This window comes from Oncorhynchus keta, chromosome 2 (genome assembly GCF_023373465.1).
Source record: "Oncorhynchus keta strain PuntledgeMale-10-30-2019 chromosome 2, Oket_V2, whole genome shotgun sequence".
Taxonomy (NCBI): Eukaryota; Metazoa; Chordata; class Actinopteri; order Salmoniformes; family Salmonidae; genus Oncorhynchus; species Oncorhynchus keta.
The window spans coordinates 42,174,933-42,202,592 of record NC_068422.1 but is presented as its reverse complement, the minus strand read 5'-3'; the positions used below and the strand labels follow the sequence as shown (position 1 = coordinate 42,202,592).

At 42.2% G+C, this 27,660-nt stretch overlaps 2 protein-coding genes across 27 annotated transcripts in view; both read left to right on the top strand.

Moving 5' to 3' along the window:
• LOC118361340 (baculoviral IAP repeat-containing protein 6-like) overlaps window positions 1-2,814 on the top strand; it is a 145,553-nt gene extending 142,739 nt beyond the window's left edge. For all 23 annotated transcript variants that reach the window (XM_052476922.1, XM_052476945.1, XM_052476939.1 and 20 more), the window contains 2 exons: window positions 198-332; window positions 1,546-2,814. In XM_052476922.1, the coding sequence (XP_052332882.1) occupies window positions 198-332; window positions 1,546-1,719 (309 nt within the window). In that variant the 3' untranslated portion in view covers window positions 1,720-2,814. The remainder of the gene's footprint in view (window positions 1-197; window positions 333-1,545) is intronic.
• Window positions 2,815-7,572: 4,758 nt separating this feature from the next.
• The window catches only part of LOC127911046 (tetratricopeptide repeat protein 27-like), a 95,300-nt gene continuing 75,212 nt past the window's right edge, over window positions 7,573-27,660 (top strand). For 3 of the 4 annotated variants that reach the window (XM_052477083.1, XM_052477080.1, XM_052477089.1), the window contains exons 1-4: window positions 7,573-8,246; window positions 16,805-17,000; window positions 18,935-19,063; window positions 20,905-21,042. In XM_052477083.1, coding sequence (XP_052333043.1) covers window positions 16,953-17,000; window positions 18,935-19,063; window positions 20,905-21,042 — 315 coding nt within the window. In that variant the 5' untranslated portion in view covers window positions 7,573-8,246; window positions 16,805-16,952. Of the gene's footprint in view, window positions 8,247-9,795; window positions 10,101-16,804; window positions 17,001-18,934; window positions 19,064-20,904; window positions 21,043-27,660 lie in introns of those variants that run through there. The other variant, XM_052477091.1, reaches the window with a different exon arrangement.

The following is a 27,660-nucleotide window of genomic DNA, read 5'->3' as shown; positions in this document are numbered from 1 at the left end:
GCAACGTTGACATTTCTCAGCATATTTCAAGCATTCTAACTAGGGCCCAGAGATTTTCCTGGTCAGGTCATACAGACAGGAAAAACTCCTAAAAAATGAAATGGCTATAAACTGGAGATGAGTATAAATAATGAGGACCTGCAGGTGTATGTGTTGCGTGTTGTTTCTGAGTCTCATGGCTGTGTTGTAATCCCCAGGTGATCCACAAGCACTTCTACCTGAAGCGGGTGGAAGTCATGGCGCAGTGTGAGGAGTGGATCGCAGACATCCAGCAGTACAGCAGTGACAAGAGAGTGGGCCGCACCATGTCCCATCACGCTGCTGCGTTGAAGGTAAACAAACACTATTCATCTACAGGAGACCTCGCATTGTATCAGAATTTTGTCCTTCTCCACAGAAGTGAATACCCCATCCCCCTTTTACTTATATGTATACACACAGTCCTGGTTAAGGAAGTCTGAATTGGTTGCTCAGGAGGAGAGTGACATCCCTGGTGTTTTATACATGGTGGACAGGCTTGATTCATGCATTAGCCGGCTTCCCCCTCTTGACAGTCTCGAGGCAGCCATGGAGGAACAGATCAGGGACCTGCAACCTACTTCCCTAAGCTCACTGGCAGCCAGACTCCGTTCCTCTGGCTTTTAATAACCACAATTAATACCCAGTGTAAATAATCTCGCCGACACACTGATAAAAGACAGAGGGGCCGCAGCACAGTGCTGTGGAAGCACTCGGTGCTGTTTTTAAAGCAGGGCTACAGAGGTCTGTAGTCCCATTACCTTCATGGTTTTTCCTCTTGCTCCAGAAAACAGTTTCAGGTTCTGAAACGATGGGTTTGTTTTGGTGCACATTGTTTTGTTTTTTTGGTAAAACATTTAAGGTAAAGTGCTGGAAGTGGTCATTTTTCATTGGTTTACTGTATGCTCTCGTCACAGAGATACTCTGATTTGGCGCTGAGAAGGCAACTGGAATGGATTCATGTGAGCTCAAGAGTATTTTGGACAAACTTCAAGCTACAATATGTAACTTTTTGGGCGACCTGACAAAATTCACACAGAAATGTGAGTTCTTGATCTGTCATTCTCATTGAAAGCAAGTGTAAGAAGCGGTAGATCTGTTCTATGGGCACTACTTCTACGCTTCCTTTTTAAAGTTTTGTTTTTGTGTCTTTTACTTTAGGCTTTGTACAACAGCTGAAAATACTATATTTTGTTTATAGAAAATATATTTTTCTATGATTTAGATTATACAATGACTCTCTATACTACACTTGCTTGTTTTGTCACAAACTGAAATTAGGCGAACATTTTAGCAACCAGGAAATGGCGAAGTGATTTCTGCATTGTGCATCTTTTTAAATGAAGGGCTTGAAATTTGTATTGGTTTGGAAGAGTATTTAGAGTTCACAGGCCTTGTCATAACTGTGGGGTAGAGTATAAATCAGTTTCCTTGTAAGAGCCCATGTTTGTACTTTCCCCCAATAGTAGCTCTGAACTGAGCCCTGTGGTGGTAACCCTGTGTCCTCTGTCCCTCACCTCCATTCAGAGGCACACGGCCCAGCTACGAGAGGAACTGCTGAAGCTGCCCTGCCCCGAGGGCCTGGAGCCTGACGGGGAGGAGTTCTCAGAGAAGAGTGCCGCCCTCATGGTCAAAGAGCTGCCCAATCAGGATGCGGAGAAGCCAAGCGGCAGCCAAGACTGCAGCGAGGGCCTGCTATGAGTCCTGCCCTTCCCTGCACCCCTCCACCCTTAGCCGCGGCTACTCCTCCTCACGACTATTACTATTGTTATTAAATAGACTTTGAAGGCTTCGAAGCACAAGCCACCATTTTGTCAATATTTGTATGTAAGAATCTAATTATGTAATAGCTGAAAAAATAGGACAAAAACAAAATGAGAATGAAACTGCATACAAACCAACAAAAATAAGACAAAACTCCGAACTATGCTATGCCCTTAAGGAAACAGTTGACAAACAAATTCTTTTATTTACCTGTAAAAGTGTAAACTTTCTGTGCTTTTTTTTTTTTTCAATTGTGAATTAACCACTGATTGGTATGTTATTAAACTTGTTTATGTATACATAATGACAGAGGGAATCACAGAATATATAAGGGAACTAGCATACCTTTAGAGAATGTTTAATGAATGTTAATTTCAACAAAAAAAAAATGGACTGTTAGTGCAAGAACAGTTGTAACCAAGAATGTATTGGTCATTCTTTAAGGATACTATTTAAAAGAAAAGAACACACACTTTCCTGAATTTGAGAAATCTTCTGGTTGCCCATTGATTTCTACAGGATCCTGTAAACTTCAATAAAGGCTGAAATGGATGTTCTTAATTGCTATGATTACTTACCTTCTTTTACAGGCTGTTGAAAAAAATGCACACTTCTTTTTTTTTTTACCCCTCACTAATTCAATGCAAGTTTAATAAATGCAACCTGTTTTACTTTGCCCGTATATATACACTGATCTGATTGTGTAGATGAGTGTATGTAAGATGTGCTTGGGATATGTATGCGAATGCTTCTGCATGTGTATGCGATTGTGTGTGTTCAACAATCCTCATAAGATACCAAGCTGCCATGTGCCTTTTTATCTACATTGACATCAATACCACCAGATACTTTGAAAGAGTTTATTCACTGATTATTTGACATTTCTACACGCATCATTCCACTGTTTGGCTAAAATCCCTTCATCTATTTTATGTTGGTTCCAGTAAAAGAAGAAGCACTTTCTACTTTACTCAATCCTGGTTCAGTCACATACTCCTTTTGGTAGGACATTAAATGGAGCTTGAAAATGTTTATTGATTGTGCGAATAGTTCTTTCTGCATTTTTGAACAACACTTTGAATCTCTGATCTAAAACTATATATAAAGGAAAACATGGTGCCAGTCCACATAGGCGCATGAGCTGCTACTGTACAGTCAGATGAGGCCCAGTGCAGGGAAACAGGCCATCTACCATTAAGATAGATGAGCTCATATTCAGTGGTGGAGAAAGTACCCAGTTGTCATACTTGAGTAAAAGTAAAGCTTCATATAAAAAATGACTCAAGTAAGTGAAAATCAAGTAAAACACTGCTTGAGTAAAAGTCTCTAATAAAAGTATTTGGTTTTAAATTTGCTACAGTACCAAAATTAAAAGTATAAATCATTTCAAATTCCTTAACCAGATGGCATGAATTTCTTTTTTTTTTATTTACGGATAGGCAGCGGCACACTCCAACACATAATTTACAAAAGAAGCATTTGTGTTTAGTGAGTCCGCCAGATCAGAGGCAGTAGGGATGACCAGGCATGTTCTCTTGGTAAGTGTGGGAATTGGACAATTGTTCTGTCCCGCTAAGCATTTAAAATGTAACAAATACTTTTGGGTGTCAGGGATAATGTATGGAGTAAAAAGTACATTATTTTCTTTAGGAATGTAGTGGAGTTAAAGTTGTCAAAAATACAAATCGTAAAGTACCGATACCCCAAAATACCTACCTAATTAGTACTTTAAAGTATTTTTACTTAAGTACTTTATACTACTGCTTATATTGGCTTTTGCATTTTACTATCAGAACAATGTAATTACCAAAGTCAACATCCAGCTTGATGTATGTTGTGCTAGGTGTCTCCTAACCAAATATAATTAATACATCTCAACAGTTCTATATGAAGACTGTGCAACACAGACTCACTGAGAAGACTCACCTTTTCCTTTCTTGCTATCCCTTTCCCACAATGAACTCTGCCTTTGGGAATGACTGAGAAAACTGCTGTACAGCAAGCTTGGTTGGATACATGGATTATGGTGTAGAATGAAGGAGAATAGCACGGTAGATGTGCTTCTGTGATTTAGCCCTCCACTATGCAATTTTCATCCTATGCTTTTAACCTCACAGTGAAGTCGAGGGAGAAATGCCTTCTGGAAAATGCATTGAGTGTAAAGCGCCGTATCGAGACTCTTTCACAACATGGTATGTGACAATCCTATGGGCTACAGAGTACATTCAGCAGGGTTTGAATGAATTGTCGGGAATCAATCCTAATGAAACACCTGAAATGTTGAACGGTGAGTTTGATGCAGTTTGTTTTTGTCTAATTTCTTATTGCAATATATTACCTTTTCCAAAATGTTTTGATAATTTAATTAATGTACAATTGTTTCTAGGGCACTGGTTTTCATTGTACATTTTTCCTTCTAACTTAAACCATCTTTTGTATTTTACCAGTAGATTGTGTAAATTCACACAGCCCCTGGTTTGTTATAGGAGATGGTAGCCTCACTCAGCTTTTGGTGGTGTGGTTTGGTATCATTTAACCTTGGCAATGAAACCTTGCTAGCTGTCTGCCAGTGTGCACAGACTTGCTTTCAAAGAAAGGTACTCTGTTTTGAAAGAGCCAAGCTCAGCCCTTTCCTGCAGGACTGATGAGGTAATGTTTCATGGCCTCTCCAAAAGTAGATGAACAAGCTACAATAGGCTTCCAAACAGACATAATTCAGACTGCAACAATGAAAGTCAACATCTCTCTTATCTCCCCAAGCACGAACACACCTTCCTTTGTATACATTTATAGAGCAGTAAAAAACACGGGTGTCTGGAGATTTTTAAAATACAATTTCTCTTCACACTGCTCTGGCAATCAATGTGAGAATAGTATGCGTGTTGGAGCTTTGGATGTATGGTTTGGTAGCCTGAGCTTCAAACAGCATCTGCGCACTGCAGGTGTCAGCTGTTGTCTTTAACAGCAAATCTTTTGTTTGTTTCCCCTGAAAGAAAGTCTCGAAAATGACCTCTCATCAGTTGAACAGTGTTGTGTCCTTGACAGCTCTTTAAATTGGAAGCATGCCTCTGGAAAGGGAAATCACAGCCCTATTCACCATGGTCTTTCTTCCATTCCTCAAAGCCACTCCAAAGAGCCTGTGAAGAATTCCATGACACGCTCAAACACACTTCTCTTAAATGCAATGCACAAATAGGAGGAAAGGGGAGATTGGGGAGGGGAAAGGAGAACGAGTGGTGGAGAAAACAAACCTCAGACTAGAGCCTCCCGTGCTTTAAGAAAAACAGCCGAGAGCTCTATCAATGCGCCATGCTGGCGCTCTGAATCATTTTGATGTTGTTTTTGTCTCATGTCAAACAGTAGGCTTACTCACTGGCTTTATCTCCAGGAGCAGCATACAGTACTAGAGTCACTGGAGTAAACCACTGACAGTGGAGAAGAAAAGGTCAGCCAGCCATGGGATCATTTTCATTAAGAGTCCATGTGACTTAATGCCCTGCTCAAGGAAATATTTTGTGAGAAGCTCTGCACAAGTAAAGGCTATGACTGTAGTAGTCCTTTCATGATAATTGTTCATTAGTGGTGATGTTGTGGGGTCATGTTCATCACAACTGTTCTCATCCCATGAAATAGCAAACAAATGTAGGGTCATCAACCTATTTCAAGTACAATCCCTCCTCTTGCTCTCATTTGTGGCACAATACTCCAGGTTTTGGTGGGGATAGACAGTGCCTCACCTGCATGCTTCTAGTGAATTCCTGTAACTCATATGCCTCTTACCTGAAACGTTCCTTCTGCGCACACACACACAAACACTAACTCCCTCTGGGAGCCACTTAGCATGATCAAGATAAATCACCCATCTGATTTTTATAAAAAGGAGAACCTTCCAATTACCCCGAGGATCCTACAGAAAGATGACAGATTGCCTGAAAGGTATTAAGTCAAATTCTCAAAGCGTTATGACACGACACAACCCATGTAGTCACCTGAGTCGTTATGCTGTAAAAATAATAATAATAATGAATTCAAAAAAATATATATATATTCATTACTATTGGTCTTCCAACCACTCAACCTTGAAACAAAACAGATACAGAGATGCCAGTTTCAGCTAGGGACAGTTCCTTCCATATACATTATATATTTTTTGTTTTGACCAGTGATTATCTGGCATCTGTGCTCTACTCAATAGAAAATAAGATTACATTTCACTAACACATTTACACTAGCCAGATCGCAGACTAAAAAGGGAAAATAACCATGGCCCATGTGCAAAGTGCACAAGTGACTGCTATGCGAGTTAATTTAGCTAGTATTGATGGTTTAACGAGAGACCAGTTGGCGATAATCTGGTGGCTATCGATGGTTGCAATAGGCGCCAAAGTTTTAGATTGAGTTTTTATAGAGTACTCTTAGGGCTGGATTCCCAGACATTGATTTAGCCTAGTCAAATCAAATCGTATTGGTCACATACACATGGTTAGCAGATGTTATTGCGAGTGTAGCGAAATGCTTGTGCTTCTAGTTCCGACAGTGCAGCAATATCTAACAAGTAATTTAACAATTCCACAATAACTACCTAATACACACATCTAAGTAAAGGGATGGAATAAGAATATATAAATATATGGATGGGCCATGACCAACCGACATAGACGAGATGCAATAGATGGTATAAAATAAAGTATATACATCTGGGATGAGTAGTGCAAGATATGTAAACATCATTATTGAAGTGGCATTAATAAAGTGACTAGTGATCCATTTATTAGAGTGGCCATTGATTTCAAGTCTGTATGTAGGAAGCAGCCTCTCTGTGTTAGTGATGGCTGTTTAAACAGTCTGATGGCCTTGAGAGGTTAGGCACTGATGTTGGGTGATTAGGCCTGGCTTGCAGTCGTCGTTCCAATTCATACTAAAGGTGTATGATGGGGTTGAAGTCAGGTCTGTGCAGGCTCGTCAAGTTATTCCACGCAGATCTCATCATACCATTTGTATGGACCTCGTTTTGTGCACGGGGGGGATTGTAGTGCTGAAACAGGAAAGGGCCTTCCCCGAAATGTTGCCACAAAGTTGGAAGCACAGAATTGTCTAGAATGTCATTGTATGCTTTAGCGTTAAGATTTCCCTTCACTGGATCTAAGGGGCCTAGCCCGAACCATGAAAAACAGCCCCAGACCATGGCCTTACAGAGCTCTTCAGTAAGGCCATTCTACTACCAATATACTTATGGAGATTGCATGGCGGTGCGCTCGATTTTATAAACCTGTCAGCAATGGGTGTGGCTGAAATAGCCAAAACCACTAATTTGAAGAGGTGTCCACATACTTTTGTATATATAGTGTATCTACATATCCCAAAGAGCCAAGTGGGGAGAGGCTGCCCACAGTTCCAAGAACAGCCAGAAACGTCCTTCTAACCCTACGCCATTGACGCCGGTGGATCTCAAAAGCGTTAAGTAACAACGATATCCTCCGCATACATATCCTCCGTTCAACAAAACAATAAATAATGTTACATTTGTATTTCCAGCGAATTGCTTAGTTAAATGGTTGTATGACTACCATATGGAGTTTTGAAGTTGAGGGTGCAGTATTTATGAAGTTTGGCAATGAGGAAACTATAGTTCACCTAGCCAGCTAGTTTAGCCAGAGAAAACCATGGAAAACGAGTTTGAGCCTTAGTGCGCATGTGCGCCCAGATAATTATTACAGATTTGTAGTTTTTATGCCCTGATATCAGGAGCTGGTGACGAAAAGTTTGAGAAAACAATTCAGAGATGAAAGGCATAAATCAGAAAACTTCAATGTAAGGAGAGCAAATCGATATACAATCCTGAAATCAGCAGAGATTGTAAATATTAAAACAAAGCTTAAAACGCTGTTTGAGTGAACCCTGAATACAGAAACTGAATGACGAAGCCATTCTGGACATTGTTAGACTCCTCCTCCTCACCACTCTCTCATGAGCTTGTGAGGCAGCATTAATTTGATTGGCTGGGAAAGAATGGGCGGAGTTAGTTAAACATCAGCCTGTGCGGCAGCAGTGGCGCAAAACATCAACCTGTGAGGCAGCTGTTCTTCACAGGCACCAAAGTCACTTGCACGACCAGCACCAGAGATATTAGAAAAGTATCAATGCCAGCACCCTCCTTATTAGGTTTCCCATGATGCAATGACTATCTGTCATGGCTGCACACTGATGTCACTCACAGTACATGGGTTGAAATACACAAATGTATACCATTGACTTGAAATAACCTACATTACAGCAGTAAGGGTATATATTGTCAATTTACAATTATGCCGATCCCGGTTGGAAACAGTATTGACTTCATTGTCAGACTGCTTGCAAATCACATTTGGGGATGTTGCGGGACGCTGAGATTCCCGTGCTCCGGGGTTTTCTGAAACCAAGCGGCGAGGCAACTGAATGGAAGCAGAATGTTTTCAGCGCTGCAGGTGAGATTATTAATAATTTATTCGACAAGCAGTATAAATCAAATTGTACATTTGTGTAGTTTACCTAGTTTTGTGAGTATTGTAGCTACCGTCACAAATAACGCTGGTGGCTAATACGTTCAGCTAATGAGTAGCTAGCTAACTAAAATAATAATGTGGAGACGAAGAAATGCATGGCTCGCAGTTAGCCACTGTCAGTCGGTTTGTCAATGGTGTGATAGCGTAATTTGAATGTGGAATGTTTAAATGTTAAATATTTGGGAAACGTGTTCTGATTCCTTGAAACTTAATAGTTAGTTCATGACAACACAGGTTGGAAACAACTAGCTGTCAATTTGTGGGAGACACCTTAGAATCTAACTTTAACGGTTAACACGAGCCGAGAATGGAGTAGTAGCTCACTACACCGCAGAGTAGTCCAATTTTGGCACGTGCAATTGACTGAATATTAATATCAGACTCATACTGTTATTTTTAAACCCAACTATAGCTAGTTACATTAGTCACAATATTGTTATATCGGTAACTAGCTCGCCCGAGGCTGTGCCACATCTCACCTTCGTGTGAGCCACCAGTGTGCCGTGAACAACATAAGCAGCAACAATAGTGTAATCGGCGGTTAGCCTGCAAAATAAAAGTCCCCCATTGACACTTGCAAAGGTTAAACATTGTGATATCATGCCACAATTAGACTAGATAATGCTAAACAAGGTAGGAATTTTATATAAATTCCACAAGACAATTAGTTAAATTGGACAAAAAACGAACAAAAAACCTGTTGAAATTGCACTGCATGTATTAGATTTCAGAATTACATTATATTGCAATGTACGTACAGCTTTACCAGCCTACTCAGTTACAATTCTAAGGAGTTTACACAAATATTAGCTTTGCAGCTTTTAGTGAGGGACTTTACCTGTGAGAAATCACCACACTATTCGGCCTATTATGTGCATTGGACAATTTTATTTGTATTTATTTATTTAACCTTTATTTAACTTGGCAAGTGTTACCAACAAATTCTTATTTACAATGACGGCCTACCCAGGCTCCCAATCACAGCCAGATGTGATGCAGCCTGGATTCAAACCAGGGACTGTAGTGACGCCTCTTGCACTGAGATGCAGTGTCTTAGACCACTGTCCACTCGGGAGCCCTTACTGTACATATTGCAGTGTACATCTTACCTATGGATCTTGGGTCCATTAAATTGGTTATCAGCCTACTCAGTGGCACTCACAGAACACAACTGAGGCATTTTCACTAATATTAGCGTTGTAGGTATTATATGTATATGTGAAGTCTTAATACATCCACAGTTCAATTTCCAACATATTTTTTTTTTTGTACAATTAAATAATTGTAATTTTGTTTAATTTATTTAATGTTCCAACCTTGTTTAGGATTAACTAATCCAATCGTGGCATGATTCCACTATTTTTACCCTTTGCAATGGGGGGGGACTTTTACTTTTATTTTGAAGGCCAACTGGAGATCCCACTACTTTTGCTCATGCTAATGTTGTTCACAACACAAGTGTGCGAGCAGAGCAGCCTGTGATAACTTGCACATTTCCACCGGAATTTACCGGGAGCTAGATGTCTAGCAAAACTAACGAGTAGCTTTGGTCTATGTAATGTTTTCTTGCTACATTATATAATAATATGAGCGGCAGCAATAGTGAGTTAATTGCTGTCAGGCTCTTTCGCTGAACACTCTTTTGTCAATTTACTGCATTGAGGCTGCGGCCACGCACGTGGGGCAAGCATCCCAGCCCCGGTGACGGGAAAACGTTAAGTCTCTCTGGACAATCACCATGCACTGCGGCTATATGCTCGGCTATTTTCTTGACATGTATGTATGCTCGGCTATTTTATTTATGTATGTATGCTCATTTGTGCTAAATCCGAGGTCACTGGCTTTGCACAATAATCAGTCCTGTCATATAATTCTCGTCCATCATCCAGTCACTGATGTCACAGTAGCTGTGTTAAGTGATGTAGCACTAACTAAGTAATGGTTGTCCGGGCTGTTGTCGGAATAGACGTGACATATTTTGGTCATATTTGGATAAAGCAAACTAGGCTGTGATTTTAAGACATAACTTCTCTGCAATTTTTGACATCAGACTGGATTGAAATGATATATTGTGAATTAAGCGTTAGCCCTGTTTCATTACACTGCAAGTTTTTTGTTGTTTAAATCCAACAAGTTCACACCGATGACACAATGTAGCTAGTTACCTTCCTGTTCCCGTGTGTGTGCTTGTAGGAGAGAGATGAGGCTGTTGCACTGACTAGTTACCTTCCTGTTCCCGTGTGTGTGCTTGTAGGAGAGAGATGAGGCTGTTGCACTGACTAGTTACGAAATCTACGCTAATGTAATAGATGAAATGTTACTTGAATATTGAGGCCCTGGGGAATTCATATTGATTTGCCTTACATTAAGGACTGCTTAATGTGAGAACCATTTTATGAATTGTCTAATTTTGAGGTCGAATTGTTTTCCATAATTGCTGTTCTGTTGTTCCCTGACAAATCTGAAATAGAATAGCATTTGGTGCATGTCAGGTTGTCATTGAATATCAGTCTCAAAACACATGGCTTTATATTGAAATGACAAGACAGTTAGGAATGTATGATTGGTTTTCTTGATTTCTACTATGACATTGTGTATTGAAAACATTTGTCCCAATCTCTCCTTTCTCCCAAAATCCTGGTGCACTTGTTCACTACCCATCATGGATTATATTTTTGTTGGCAGTTGTGAAGAAGTGCACACTTCAGGAGCAAGGAGAGATTTTTGGGACGCATACTGCGTGTTTGATTAATTAATTTTTATTTCATTTTTATAGTTATTTAGCTCGGGATTCGAACTAGCAACTGTTCGGTTACTGGCCCAATGCCCTTAACCACTAGGCTACCTGCCACACATGTCTGTCAGCTTGCAGGGACGTTTTAGTTTGCTCAGGTTTACCAGTTCTTTTACTGCACACCCAGCCTCTCCTCCTTCCCATTACTCTCTCTCTCTCCGTCTCTCAGGCCTTTCCTCACTCCCATCAGGTGAGCACAATGCAATCAATGCTAATGAGCACCACAGGCATCCCTGTTCAAATAAGGAACTAATGAACGCTGGAGAGAAGCTGAAGCGTAGCACACCAATTGCATTAAATGCAATTATACCAGGCCGAGACGCCTTGGCCTCATAGCTACACTTATCTTTATCAATCAAAATTCCTCCCCCTTCAGCAACGCCCTTCCAACACCCAAAAGCTTGCTCACATTAAAGAGTCTGAATACTTATGTAAATGTGGTATTATTTTTTAAATATTTTTTATAAATTAGCAAGAATGTCTAACCCTGTTATAGCTTTTATCATTATGGGGTATTGTGTGTAGATTGATGAGGGGGGAAAACTATTTAATCCGTTTTAGAATAAGGCTGTAACGTAACAAAATGTGGAAAAAGTCTTGGAGTCTGAATACTTTCCAAATGCACTGTAAGTATTGAAATATAGGCCTAAGTAAGTGACTGTATTAAGACTCAACAGGATTCCGCTCTTAGACCTACAGCTTGATGCTGGTTATGCAAGGCTGCTATACTAAACCTACTAATGAGAATTACATGACTTATTATTGTAATGATAATCATAATAGTAATAATAACAATAAGGAGTTCAAGCAAAAAGGAGGGAACAATGTAAACAAATTGGAACAATGTAAACAACACTAAATCAATTATAAATAATACCAATATATGGTATATATGTATATTATATACTTATACGGTACCAGTCAAAAGTTTTGACCCATCTTCTCATTCCAGGATTTCTTTATTTTGACTTTTTTTCTACATTGTGGAAAAATGGGAAAGACATCAAAACTATGAAATAACATGTATGGAATCATGTAGTAACCAAAAAAGTGTTAAATCAAAATGTATTTCGATCCAGTCCATTACTTTAAGACATGAATGTCAGTCAATCTGGAAAATTTCAAGAACTTTGTATGTTTCTTCAAGTGCAGTTACAAAAACCATCAAGCGCTATGATGAAACTGGCTCTCACGAGGACCGGAAAGGAAGACCCAGAATTACCTCTGCTGCAGAGGATAAGTTCATTACCAGCCTCAGAAATTGCAGCCCAAATAAATGCTTCAGAGTTCAAGTAACAGACACATCTCAACATCAACTGTTCAGAGGAGACTGTGTGACTCAGGTCTTCATGGTTGAATTGCTTCAAAGAAACAACTATTAAAGGACACCAATAAGAAGAAGAGATTTGCTTGGGCCAAGAAACACGAGCAATGGACTTTAGACCGGTGTAAATCTGTCCTTTGGTCTGATGAGTCCAAATTTGAGATTTTTGGTTCCAACTCCTGTGTCTTTTGTGAGACGCGGAGTTGATTAACGGATGATATCCGCATGTGTGGTTCCCACCATAAAGCATGGAGGAGGTGGTGTGGTGACACTGTCTGTGATTTATTTCGAATTCAAGGCACACTTAACCAGCATGGCTACCACAGCATTCTGCAGTGTTACGCCATCCCATCTGGTTTGCGCTTAGTGGGACATTTGTTTTTCAACAGGACAATGACCCAACACATCTCCAGGCTGTGTAAGGGCTATCTGACCAAGAAGTAAAGTGATGGCCTGCTGCATCAGATGACCTGGCCTCCAGATTTACCCGACCTCAACCCAATTGAGATGGTTTGGGTTGAGTTGGACCGCAGAGTGAAGGAACAGCAGCCAGCATATGTGGGAACTCCTTCAAAACTTTTGAAAAAGCATTCCAGGGAAGCTGGTTGAGAGAATGAAAAGTGTGCAAAGCTGTCATCTAGGCAAAGGGTGGTTACTTTGAAGAATCTCATATAAAATATATTTTGGTTTAACACTTTTTTGGATACATGATTCCATATGTATTATTTCATAGTTTTGTTCTCTTCACTATTATTCTACAATGTAGAAAAACCCTTGAATGAGTAGGTGTGTCCTAACTTTTGACTGGTAGTGTGTTTTAGATTATTATTATACTTTTTTTTTATTTTTATTTTTTTACTGCGATACTGTGATATATTGATTTTTATCTTCTTTTTTTTACTCTTTGTGACGCGCTCTGCCCTGGAGAACACCGGAAGAATTATCACTGAATTATCACAGTGAATTATTGTAACGTTTGTTTATGTATCAATTAATCCCATTAAGGAATGGGTTGGCAACTTGACACAAAAATACAATTTCATTCATTCATACCAGAGAGGCTGGTCTAACGCACCAAAGTATAAAGCTTTTAGTACAGATGAAAAACACTGAATTTGTTACATTGTTTATCTTACATGTGGTTGCGTGAGGCTTAGAGCTCACAGAATCAGTAGGATATTAAACAAACACTCAAACAGGCAACGGAATTCGGCTGTCTTATTTCTGTGTGTGTATATATATATGATTTTATAAAGCCAGTCACATTTAACAGTTAGTGTATTGATTTATAGACCTAATTAAGTTGTGGTTTCCTCTCTCCTCAATTTTCTTAGACATTTAAGACAAGGGTTGTTTTTAAATATAGAGTCATAATGAGACAAACGTGACATTGTGTAAATAACACATTATTGCAGGAAATGAAGAAATGTATAAACATTCTGGAGGTGAACGCTATAATTAAACAATGAACTTTGCAAATGAAGAAAATATGTGAGCTTTAAGGAAATAGACACCAGGCTCGACTAGAAGCCTGTCTAATAAGAACCTGTTGTGTTGAGTGATTTAAGCCAATAAACGCCCGGGATATAAGCTGAAGTTTTGCACTAATGATCTGTGAGAAACAGAGTGGGTATGTTGTGGAGCAAAGCAGAGTGTATGGTGCAGCGTAGCCAGCAGATTCCTATTTGTCCTCATGCTAGCCAGCTAGCAGTAGCCACATCAGCCATTTTGGAATGGCCGTGCCAGCCAATCAGCTCCTTTGTTGTTCAAAACAATGTGCAGTTCTGTAATGGCTACTGCACTGCTAACTAGCAGGGCTGGGAATTGTCAGGGACCTTACGATACTTAGGTGCCGATACTATATGTATTGCGATTTTCATGATTCTATATGCCTGCTGTTATTTTTGTGATTCAATGTTCTAATCATTGCTCACCATATGTCTGCTGCAGACAGACAAGAGGGAGCCATTAGAAATCAAGTTTTGATCAGTCATGGAACTAAAAGTTCTGAAAACATTGGGTAAAAATCCATTTGTGTAATTCTATATATTTTGCCATGCCTGTGTATTCATGTGATATTTGAATAAAAAAATAATTACAACCGTATGTATGGGCAAATTTAGTTAGCAGACTTGTCCAGAAATTTCTAGATCAATTATCCCAAGTTATAATAGCTCTCTAAGGTATGCAATGACTAACAAGACAAGAGGAACTGATGATGCACTACTTAATTTCAATATTGCCGTTTGTGCATTCTACTATTACAACTTTCAAGAGTAAGTTCAAAGCCGGACCTGTGCGCCCCCAATGCCGACCCATCGTGCCCCCCCCCACAGGTCTTGCCCCACAGTTTGTGAACCACTGTCTTAATGTATACACGATTGCATCTGCTGGCTTGTAATCTGCTGGCTAGTTCCAGCGGGATGCTTCATTTTCTCCACCCCGGTGTCGTAATGGTTCTGGGACCACCAGGGTTCTCACCAGATAATGTAAGAAAGGTGCTGCGCCACCTTGTGGACTGGCTGGGCCACTGTAATTTTTATATATATATATATATATATATATATATATATATATATATATATATATTACTGCTCAAAAAAATAAAGGGAACACTAAAATAACACATCCTAGATCTGAATGAAATATTCTTATTAAATACTTTTTTCTTTACATAGTTGAATGTGCTGACAACAAAACCACACAAATTATCAATGGAAATCAAATTTATCAACCCATGGAGGTCTGGATTTGGAGTCACACTCAAAATTAAAGTGGAAAACCACACTACAGGCTGATCCAACTTTGATGTAATGTCCTTAAAACAAGTCAAAATGAGGCTCAGTAGTGTGTGTGGCCTCCACGTGCCTGTATGACCTCCCTACAACACCTGGGCATGCTCCTGATGAGGTGGCGGATGGTCTCCTGAGGGATCTCCTCCCAGACCTGGACTAAAGCATCCGCCAACTCCTGGACAGTCTGTGGTGCAACGTGGTGGATGGAGCGAGACATGATGTCCCAGATGTGCTCAATTGGATTCAGGTCTGGGGAACGGGCGGGCCAGTCCATAGAATCAATGCCTTCCTCTTGCAGGAACTGCTGACACTCCAGCCACATGAGGTCTAGCATTGTCTTGCATTAGGAGGAACCCAGGTCCAACCGCACCAGCATATGGTCTCACAAGGGGTCTGAGGATCTCATCTCGGTACCTAATGGCAGTCAGGCTACCTCTGGCGAGCACATGGAGGGATGTGCGGCCCCCCAAAGAAATGCCACCCCACACCATGACTGACCCACCGCCAAACCGGTCATGCTGGAGGATGTTGCAGGCAGCAGAACGTTCTCCACGGCTTCTCCAGACTATCACGTCTGTCACGTGCTCAGTGTGAACCTGCTTTCATCTGTGAAGAGCACAGGGCGCCAGTGGCGAATTTGCCAATCTTTGTGTTCTCTGGCAAATGAAAAACGTCCTGCACGGTGTTGGGCTGTAAGCACAACCCCCACCTGTGGACGTCGGGCCCTCATACCACCCTCATGGGGTCTTTTTCTGACCGTTTGAGCAGACGCATGCATATTTGTGGCCTGCTGGAGGTCATTTTGCAGGGCTCCTCCTGCTCCTTCTTGCACAAAGGCGGAGGTAGCGGTCCTGCTACTGGGTTGTTGCCCTCCTACGGCCTCCTCCTCCACGTCTCCTGATGTACTGGCCTGTCTCCTGGTAGCGCCTCCATGCTCTGGACACTACGCTGACAGACACAGCAAACCTTCTTGCCACAGCTCGCATTGATGTGCCATCCTGGATGAGCTGCACTACCTGAGCCACATGTAGACTCCGTCTCATGCTACCACTAGAGTGAAAGGACAGCCAGCATTCAAAAGTGACCAAAACATCAGCCAGGAAGCATAGGAACTGAGAAGTGGTCTGTGGTCCCCACCTGCAGAACCACTCCTTTATTGGGGGTGTCTTGCTAATTGCCTATAATTTCCACCTGCTGTCTTCCATTTGCACAACAGCATGTGAAATTTATTGTCAATCAGTGTTGCTCCCTAAGTGGACAGTTTGATTTCACAGAAGTGTGATTGACTTGGAGTTACATTGTGTTGTTTAAGTGTTCCCTTTATTTTTTTGAGCAGTGTATATATTATATGTGTGTGTGTCTGTGTGTGTGTGTCTCATTAAAATAAGTAAAAACAATGGACACACAATAGCAAAATTGTGATGGTGTCAGAAGAACTAACGACTTTTTACATGGTCGATCATATTTGATCCACCCATTATCACAGGTGCGCACACACAGAAAACACATCTCTGAAGATGTTACTTTGTCAGCTTCTTGTGTGTCTCACTGCTTATTCCTTTTCCAGAGGTGGGTCCCGTGCTGCAGTCCGTTTGAACGGGACTTTGAGGCGGTGCTGCTGAGCCCTCAGGTCCTGGACCTGCTGGGTGGAGGAGACTGCAGCGATGGAGATGCCATTGATGCCTACCTGAAGGGACGGGTCCTGGCCTACCTCGATGACAGCACAGAGGAGGACAAGGCTGACGGGTAGAAACAATATCTGGGTAGGGATTTCATGCTGATGCCTTATTCAATGTTACTGTTACTTAATTCATTGAATCAAGTGTTTTAGTGTTGGGGTAAAAGCCTGCACACCCTGTAGCTCCCCAGGACCAGAGTTGGTGACCACTGCATTTAGTGTTTATTTTAAACAAGATTTACTATGCTTTCAACGCAAGCCCACATATTTCTTTTTTAAGTGTACATCACTATGAATGAATAAATCTATCCGTGACTTCATCTTGAAAACAATACCTCATCCCATGATTTAGACCTGAGTTTAGGCCAAGCTGTGCTGCCAGGTGACGCCTCAAAATGGATGCCCACCACAGTTAAGTTCTTGACGGCAGGAACGTTGTGCCAGTACAGTGACTTAAAAAAATATATATATTGAGTGAAGGAGTATGGGAATTACCAGGCATGGGCTGATGCTTCTCGCTGAATGGTGCCGAGTGGAGCTTCCTGCTGCCATGAATTATACATTTTTAATAAGGACAGCTTCACATCTCCTTCTCTCCCATGGGGATGCCTGTGGAAGAATGGGTATTACAGCAAGCGTCGCTACACTCCGTATCAGAAGCTTTCAATCCTCTATCGCTCTCCCATTTGTCTTACAACGATTGTAGTCAACTACATGTGTCAGAGGAGCCTGTGTGTACAGTATGTATGCATGGCTTTAATTGCCCTGAGGTAGATGGGAAGCAGCGTTGTTCTTGTTCCTCTTTGCCTCCAACCTCTGCCTCGTTACACCAGACATCTTATTGAATGAGTCCTGCTGTGAGGATTGGAGCAGCTGGCCATATCCACTTTGGAAGGCTGGCGGCCTGACTCGCGGTGTGGAAATCAAATGGCCGTATCTTTACTCGTTTCGTTAAGCGGCAGGTAGCCTAGTGGTTAAGAGCGTTGGGCCAGTAACCGAAAGGTCGCTGGTTTGAATCTCTGAGCCGATGTGCCCTTGAGCAAGACAACCTAATTGCTCCTGTAAGTCACTCTGTATTAGAGCGCCTGCTAAAATAATGAATAAATATAGAAACGCAACATGCAACAATTTTAAAAGTTTTGACTGGGTTTCAGTTCATATAAGGAAATCAGTCAATTTAAATAAGCTAATTAGGCCCCTGGCAGGGCATAGACCCACCCACTGGAGGGCCAGGCCCAGCAAATCAGAATTGACTTATTTTTTCCCCACAAAAGGGATTTATTACAGACAGAAATACTCCTCAGCGTCCCACTCAGACGATCCCACCGTTGAAGATGCCGGATGTGGAGGTCCTGGGCCGGCGTGGTTACACGTGGTCTGCGGTTGTGAGGCCGGTTGGACATACTGCTAAATTCTCTAAAATGACGTTGGAGGTTTATGGTAGAGAAAATAACATTACATTTACTAGCAACAGCTCTGTTGGCCATTCCTGCAGTCAGCATGACAATTGCACGCTCCCTCAACTTGAAAATATCTGTGGCAGCTCCTCAGTATGCCACACCTGCCAGGTGGATGGATTAACTTGGCTAAAGGTAAATGCTCACTAGCAGTGATGTAAACAAATTATTTGTATTTAGATAAATACATTTTTTGTGCATATGGAACATTTCTGGGATCTTTTATTTCTGCTCATGAAACATGGGACCAACACTTTACATGTTGCGCTTTTATATTTTTGTTCAGTATGAATTATCTCTTTCATCTCTGTACTGAGCTTGTGCTCTCTCTTTTGGGAAGCCTCATTTGACAATTCTCTGAGCTCTCCATTTATTTTGCCCCCTCGCTTTTCTATTGCTCCTTCTCTTCTGTTTTGTTTCTGTGTTTTTCTATTGTCTAGTAGTTCTGTGTCCTGTACTTTCCCTCCATTGTTTTTCTTCTGTTTTCTCTGTTCTTTTTCTTTTAGCTCCTATCTTTTCCTATTCCTACTCATTGTGACTTTCCTTTTCTTCTCTCTTTCAGGGAGATTGCCCTGTTGGCCCAGGCGGTCGCCAGCCTTCACCTCTTGGTCAGAGTAACTGGACGGGTCCCCCTGTCACCATCCATGTCCCTTACCTGCTGGTCCAGGCCCTGCTATCCTCACTCACTGAGGTACAGTTACAGCCCTATGTTCACCCAAGTGTTTTGATCTAAATTGCAACTTTTGGTTAAAAAATAAGGCCTAGTATTTTTGCCTATATCGTGGCAGTGTGGAAATGATTTCAAATGAGTGCATAAAATGCAGAAATTGATGGAAATGATTTTAGGTTGAACTTGAATTGAACAGTATAAAACTATCACATTTAACAAACCAAACATTAAAATACCTCTATAGAGGGTAAAGTAAAAACCCAAACCGACTGTGCAAAAATACCGGTATATAGTCAAATACGATATACCGCCCAGCCCCACCCCTGCATTATTGGGACACAAGACAAGGTTAATTACTAGGGCCTGTCCCCCTCGGTCCTCACCATTCATCACACTGTCAGAATCACATCCCAGTGGAGAAGAACCCATTGAAATCATTTAGAATATACAGTGGGGCAAAAAAGTATTTAGTCAGCCACCAATTGTGCAAGTTCTCCCACTTAAAAAGACGAGAGGCCTGTAATTTTCAACATAGGTACACTTCAACTATTACAGACAAAATGAGAGGTCTCTGTAGCTCAGTTGGTAGAGCATGGCGCTTGTAACGCCAGGGTAGTGGGTTCGATTCCCGGGACCACCCATAGGTAGAATGTATGCACACATGACTGTAAGTCGCTTTGGATAAAAGCGTCTGCTAAATGGCATATATTATTATTATTATTATATTAAATCCAGAAAATCACATTGTAGCATTTTCATTGAATTTATTTGCAAATTATGGTGGAAAATAAGTATTTGGTCACCTACAAACAAGCAAGATTTTTGGCTCTCACAGACCTGTAACTTCTGCATTAAGAGGCTCCTCTGTCCTCCACTCGTTACCTGTATTAATGGCACCTGTTGGCACTTGTTGGCACTTGTCATCAGTATAAAATACACCTGTCCACAACCTCAAACAGTCACTCCAAACTCCACTATGGCCAAAACCAAAGAGCTGTCAAAGGACACCAGAAACAAAATTGTAGACCTGCACCAGGCTGGGAAGACTGAATCTGCAATAGGTAAGCAGCTTGGTTTGAAGAAATCAACTGTGGGAGCAATTATTAGGAAATGGAAGACATACAAGACCACTGATAATCTCCCTCGATCTGGGGCTCCACGCAAGATCTCCCACGTGGGGTCCCAAATGATCACAAGAACGGTGAGCAAAAATCCCAGAACCACACGGGGGGGACCTAGTGAATGGCCTGCAGAGAGCTGGGACCAAAGTAACAAAGCCTACCATTCTCACCAAATGTTCAGTAGTTAAAATGAATTTCTGAGATCTCTATACAAAAATACTGTCCAACAGCTAGATCCATGTCTAGCTGTAGATCCAATATCCATGTCCATGTAGATCCAACAGCTAGATCCATGGTCCAATGTCTAATTTAACTGATTAATGTATGATAATGTATAACGACAACTTACACTGCCATAAATGCAAGGAGAGTAAAATGTTTTGTCGCACGATTTTGGACAAATACTTTAAGACAACCATTAAAAAGGGTTAAACAGGTTTTAAATCAACTTGTGAATTTTATTGAATATAACCATGTTCTCTCCTTAATGTAATTACTTTTGAGTGTGGGGGCAGATTATTAATGATTTATCAAACAAAAAAAAGTTATTCAGTGTAGGAAATCTTCACTTGTAGCCTAGTTTATTAAAATATTCATATCTCCTTTCCCTTCATACCTACATAGAGCTGCCATTTCAGGCATCACTTCAGGGGACAGGGCAGCAGAGCCACAACATATCCTTGATCTTTTCCTCAACCTTATGCCAGTCTTGGTCCCCTCTAATATCGCTCTACTTCCCAGCCTGGGGCCCTGACCTCAGCCCTGCTCGGCAGTCTTCTACTGGATGGAGAGTCTGTGTACAGACTGGTGTGGAACCCCTTCCTGCTGCTAGCCAGCATCAAACTGGTCAACTGTGCTATCAAGCTGGACAGCCTTCAGGTAAGACATAATCATCCTCCCTCCCCCAAAAAAATATATACAATACCAGTCAAAAGTTTGGAAACTTAATCATTCAAAGTTTTTATTTTAAATTTCTACTAGAATTTAGAATTTAGTGATAAGGTAGGGGTGGTATACAGAAGATAGCCCTATTGGTAAAAGACCAAGTCCATATTATGTCAAGAAGCGCTGAAATAAGCAAAGAGAAACAACTGTCCATCATTACTTTAAGACATGAAGGTCTGTCAATTGGGGAAATTTCAAGAACTTTGAACGTGCAGTCGCAAAAACCATCAAGCGCTATGATGAAACTGGCTCTCATGAGGACCACCACAGGACCCAGCGTCACCTCTGCTGCAGAGGATAAGTTCATTAGCCTCAGAAATTGCAGCCCAAATAAATGCTTCACAGAGTTCAAGTAGCAGACGCATCTCAGCATCAACTGTTCAGAGGAGACTGTGAAACAGGCCTTCATGGTTGAATTGCTGCAAAGAAACCACTACTAAAGGACACTAGTAAGTAGAGACCTGCTTTGGCTAAGAAACACGAGCAATGGACATTGTGGAAATCTGTCCTTTGGTCTGGAGTCCAAATTGTAGATTTTTGGTTCCAACCGCCGTGTCTTTGTGAAATGCAGAGTAGGTGAACGAATCTCTGCATGTGTATTTCACACCGTGAAGCATTAGAGGATGTGGTGTGGGGGTGACATTTGCTGGTGACATTGTTTGCTACATGATTCCATATGTGTTATTTCATAGTTTTGATGTTTTCACTATTACTGTACAAAATAAAGTAAAACCATTGAATAAGTACGTGTGTACTAACTTTTGACTGGTACTGTGTGTGTGTGTATATTTTAGAGCCGTAATGGCTAAATATTATTTATGTAACTGCGTATTGGCTGCCTTTGAGTTTCAGAAGTTCACCACAACATCCTAAGATCATGCTATAACAGAGGCTATTTTAGTATTACTGATACCTACAAATTACTACATGCTGCAATGTGTAGTTTGCTGATAAGCTCCATTCTAGTGATCCTACTATTACAGTTGAGACACGCGCGCGTACCGCCATACTGTGCTTGGGACCTCATCCCCCTACCATTCAGCCTTTAAAATGCTAATGAGAGAAATGAATGAATGAATTACAACCACCTTCTGCGAACATCTGGGAGTTCAACAGCTAACTGTTTTTAACTCAAGGGCACACTGTCCTCTGCCACCTCCATCTCTCTGTAAAGTCTTATTGTCACCCAGCTTCTCTACCTCTCCCATCCCAGTCATAAAGAGAGGATGAGAGATTGGGCTGCACTGCTTATCTGCATGTCATCAAATCAAATGTTATTTGTCACATGTGCCGAATACCACAGATGTAGACCTTAATGTGACATGCATACTAGACCTTAACCAAAAATGCAGTTTAAAAATAAAAATGGAGTTAAGAAAGTATTTACTTTTTTTGCTTTAGTTTATTTAGTAACACAATAAAATGGCAAAAACTAGACTATATATAGGGGAGGGTCAATGCAAATAGTTAGGTTGGCCATTTGACTAATTATTCAGCAGTCTTATGGATTGGGGGTAGAAGCTGTTAAGGAGACTTGGTGCACCGGTACTGCTTGCTGTGTGATAGCAGAGAGAACCATATGACTTGGGTGGCTGGAGTCTTTGACAATTTTTTGGGCCTTCCTCTGACACCGTGTAGTACGTAGGTCCTAGATAGCAGGAAGCGTGCCCCCATTGATGTACTGGACCGTACGCACTACCCTCCGTAACGCCTTACGGTCAGATGCAGCGCAGTTGCCATCCCAGTGTGCTGATGCAACCGGTCACAATGCTCTCAATGGTGCAGCTGTATTACTTTTTGAGGATCTGGGGACCCATGACAAATCTTTTCAGTTTCCTGAGGGGGAAAGCCATTGTCGTGCCCTCTTTACGACTGTCCTGGTGTGTTTGGACCATAGTCGTTTGTTGGCGATGTGGTCACCAAGGAACTTGAAGATCTCAACCTGCTCCACTACAGCACCGTCGATGAGAATGGGGGCGTGCTTGGCCCTCCTTTTTCTGTACTCCACAATCAGCTCCTTTTGTCTTGCTCACATTGAGGGAAAGGTTGTTGTCCTGGTACACTGCCAGGTCTCTGACCACCTCCCTATAGGTTGTCTTATCGTTGTCGGTGATCAGGCCTACCATTGTTGTCGTCAGCAAACTTAATGATGGTGTTGGAGTCGTGTTTTGTCACGCAGTCGTGGATGAACAGTGAGCACAGGAGGGGACTAAGCACACACTCCTGAGGTGCCCCCGTGTTGAGGATCAGCGTAGCTGATGTGTTGTCTACCGTTACCACCTGGGGGCGGCCTGTCAGGAAGTCCAGGATCCGGTTGCAGAGGGAGGTGTTTAGTCCCAGGGTCCTTAGCTTAGTGATGCGCTATGTACTATGGCGTTGAACGCTGAGCTGTAGTCAATGAACAACATTCTCAGAAAGGTGTTCCTTTTGTCCAGATGGGAAAGGGCTGTGTGATTGCGGTTGCGTGATCTGTTGGGGTGGTATGAAAATTGGAGGATGATGCTGTTTATATGAGCCACGACCATCCTTTCAAAGCACTTCTTTGCTACCGATGTGAGCGCTACAGGGCGGTAGTCATTCAGGCAGGCTACCTTTGCTTTCCTCGGCACAGCAACTATGGTGCTCCACTTGAAATATGTATCTATTACAGACTCGGTCAGGGAGAGATTGAAAATGTCAGTTGGTCCACACATGCTCGGAGTGCACGTCCTGGTAATCCGTCTGGCCCTGCGGCTTTGTGAATGTTGACCTGTTTAAAGGTCTTGCTCACATCAGCTACAGAGAGCATGATCACACAGTCGCCTGGAACAGCTGGTGCTGTCATGCAGGCTGAAGTGTTGCTTGCCCCGAAGTGAGCATAAAATGCATTTCGCCCGTCTGGTAGGCTCGTGTCACTGGGCAGCTCGCGGCTGCATTTCTCTGTGTAGTCTGTTATAGTTTGCAAGCCCTGCCACATCCGACGAGCGTCAGAGCCAGTGTAGAAGGGTTCAATGTTAGTCCTGTATTGACGCTTTGCAAGTTTGATGGTTCGTCGGAGGGCATAGTGGGATTTCTTATAAGCGTCCGCATTAGTGTCCTGCTCCTTGAAAGTGGCAGCTCTCTGAAATCCATGGCTTCTGTTTGGGATATGCATGTACGGTCACTGTGGGGGCGATGTCGTCGATGCACTTATTGATGAAGCCGGTGTCTGATGTGGTATTCTCCTTAATATCATTGGATGAATGTGAGAGGGAGCTTTGTACGCTTTTCTGTGTGTGGAGTGAAGGTGGTCTAGAGTTGTTTTATTTCCCCCTCCCTGTGGTTGCACATGTGACATGCTGGTAGAAATGAGGTAAAACGGATTTAAGTTTGCCTGCATTAAAGTCTCCGGCTACTAGGAGCACCGCTTCTGGATGAGCATTTTCTTGTTTGCTTATGGCCTTAAACAGCTTGTTGAGTGCGGTCTTAGTGCCAGCATCGGTTTGTGGTGTGGGTAAATAGACGGCTACGAAAAATATAGGTAGTGTGGTCTACAGCTTATTGAGGTACTCTAACTCAGTCGAGTAATACCTCGAATCTTCCTTAATATTAGACATTGTGCACCAGCTGTTGACAAATACATACACCACCACCCTTCGTCTTAGCGGACATAGCTGTTCTCTTCCTATGCACGGAAACCCCAGCCAACTGTATATTATCAGTGTCGTCGTTCAGCCACGACTCGGTGAAACATAAGATATTGCTGTTTATAATGTCCCCTGGTAGGATAGTCTCGAACAGAGCTCATCCAGTTTATTCTCCAGTGATTGCACTTTGGCCAATAGTGGATGGTGGAGGTGGGTTACCCACTCGCCGACGAACTCTCACAGGTCACCCAGATTTGCGCCACCGTCTTTTCCAAATGCGAATGACGGGGGTTTGGGCCTGGTCCGGGAGCAACATTATATCCTTGGCGTCACTCATTAAAGAAAAAAATCTTTGTCCAGTTCGAGTTTTGTGTTTGCCTGTATGTATTTACTAGGAATATTTTTTAATATATTTTTTTCCCCCTTTTTTCAAAACACAACCCAACCAAGCCGCACTGCTTCTTGACACAATGCCCATCCAACCCGGAAGCCAGCCGCACCAATGTGTCGGAGGAAACACAGTGCACCTGGTGACCTGGTCAGCGTGCACTGCACCCGGCCCGCCACAGGAGTTGCTAGTGCGCGATAAGACAAGGAAAGCCCTGTCGGCCAAACCCGGACGATGCTGGGCCAATTGTGCGCTGCCCCATGGGCCTCCCGGTCGCGGCCGGCTGCGACGGAGCCTAGACTCAAACCCAGAATCTCTGGTGGCACAGCTAGCACTGCGATGCAGTGCCTTAGACTCCTGCGCCATCCAGGCGCAGAGGTCTATTACTAGGAATATTGATTCAGGGAAGCAGACAGAGCACCATATGGCGACAGAGGCGGTTAGCTGGCTTCATGCATCGCAAATGAGAATGCAGATATCCTCCCTGACATGCAAATTGACTTTTTTATTTTATTTTTTACGTGCTTCACTACCGTTGGCCATGCAAAGAGAGAGAGGAGAGAAACCCTTACCAAGCTTTGAGCTGTTATTTTCCCTGCCACTTTATGTTTTGGTCAGAGAGCTGAAAAAGAGTTGAACATTTTTATCGCTGGATCAGCAGTTAACTCTACCATTGTATGTTGGTTCTTAGTGGGTTGTCATGTGTGTGCAGGTGGTTCAGGCACTAGTACAGTAGATTTATTTATTTAGTTGTACTTTGAGTGACCCCATCTATGTATTGTGCTGTTTGTACAAAAGCGCACTCTCTCATATTTACTTGCCTGTTTGTTGTTCCACTTAAGTACTCCCCCACACACTCACTAACTCCTATATGGTGGTCCTCTGTAGCCCAGTGTGGTAGAGCATGGCACTTTCAACGCCATGATAGTAGGTTTGATTCCCAGGACCAACCATACAAAAAAAGGTATGTGTGTAGTTGCTTCTACTCAGGCATGTTTGCAATCTGGTGTCATATGGCATTAACCTCTTCTAACGAGGCTTTAAACTGCTAGGTGAAAATATCATTTCTCACTTTGGCCATCTACGTCATGGTGGCCTTGAGTGGGACGTCCGTGAGGTACTTGAGCGTCAGTATAAACACGCTGAAGAGTTGAGAAGAAATAATGCAGCTGCCGTTTCCAATTAAGTCCTTATCTTTGAAGAGGGCTGATGTCAGCGGTGGTTTTGAGGCGGAGGAGCCCCAGTGTTTTTCGCAGGTTGATGTGGAGCTTTGTTGTCAGCACATAATCTACAAAATGTTTGTCTCTGCCTCACAGTTTGTGTGAGCACTTGTCTTTGTGTGTGTGTGTGTAGGCAAATCGTGTCAGGGGATGGATGGGATCATAACGTCTGTGTTGCTGTGTAGGCAGGCTCAGGCTAAAGTGGAGCTTGCTCCTCTAAATGAGACTATTTCATTTGCAGCGGTCCAGTAGTGCTGGGTGGGTGAGGATAGACAGGTACATTTTCCTGATGGTCTTAAAACTAAGGAGTCCACTTAAGGAAAACTCGGCAGTAAGCACATTCTATTCTCCTTTATCTCTGGACCACCACTACACAGGACTCCCAATGAAGAGTTACTAGAAAAGATAACCAACAGGTTGTGCAGGACAGCAGAAAAGTACGTAAAGAACTTGATAATGTGTGATGGTTAAAAATATCCCCATCAGATAAAACCCAAATGATGTGTAACAAGCTGTTTGTTACCTTTACCAGGCTGTAAGCCTTTTGTCCATTGACACAGTGCTGTAATGCATCAAACTCTTTACTTGAGTAGCAATTTTAATCCTGTTTTATCTAGATGATTATGTAGTTGTGATATGACTGATTACCTGCATTATCATGATATTGATGACTGACACAAACTTGAGACATTCTAGAGAATGTTAACATTTTACAGTCACGGTAGTGAGATCTGTCAGTTCGAGCCATAATGTTGACATTTCTCATTGGTTGAGACTGGAAGCACCCACCGAGCTGAGATATAAAACTTTTATACTGAGTCTGCCATTCTGTTATTTCCCCATCGGCATGTATGCTCCATTAGATTCAGGCCCCAATATATGACCAATGTATTATTTCTCTCGCTGCTCTTGTTGTGCTAGCTGATTAGCCTCGCCTACTGTTTTTAGCTAGCTTTCCCAATTCAACACCTGTGATTACTGTATGCCTCGCTGTATGTCTCTCCCAAATGTCAATATGCCTTGTATACTGTTGTTCAGGTTAGTTATCATTGTTTTAGTTCACAATGGAGCCCCTAGATCCACTCTGCATACCCCTGTTACCTCCTTTGTCCCACCCCCCACACATGCGGTGACCTCACCCATTACAACCAGCATGTCCAGAGATACAACCTCTCTCATCATCACCCAGTGCCTGGGCTTACCTCCGCTGTACCCGCACCCCACCATACCCCTGTCTGCGCATTATGCCCTGAATATATTCTACCATGCCCAGAAACCTGCTCCTCTTATCCTCTGCCCCCAACGCTCTAGGCGACCAGTTTTGATAGCCTTTAGCCGC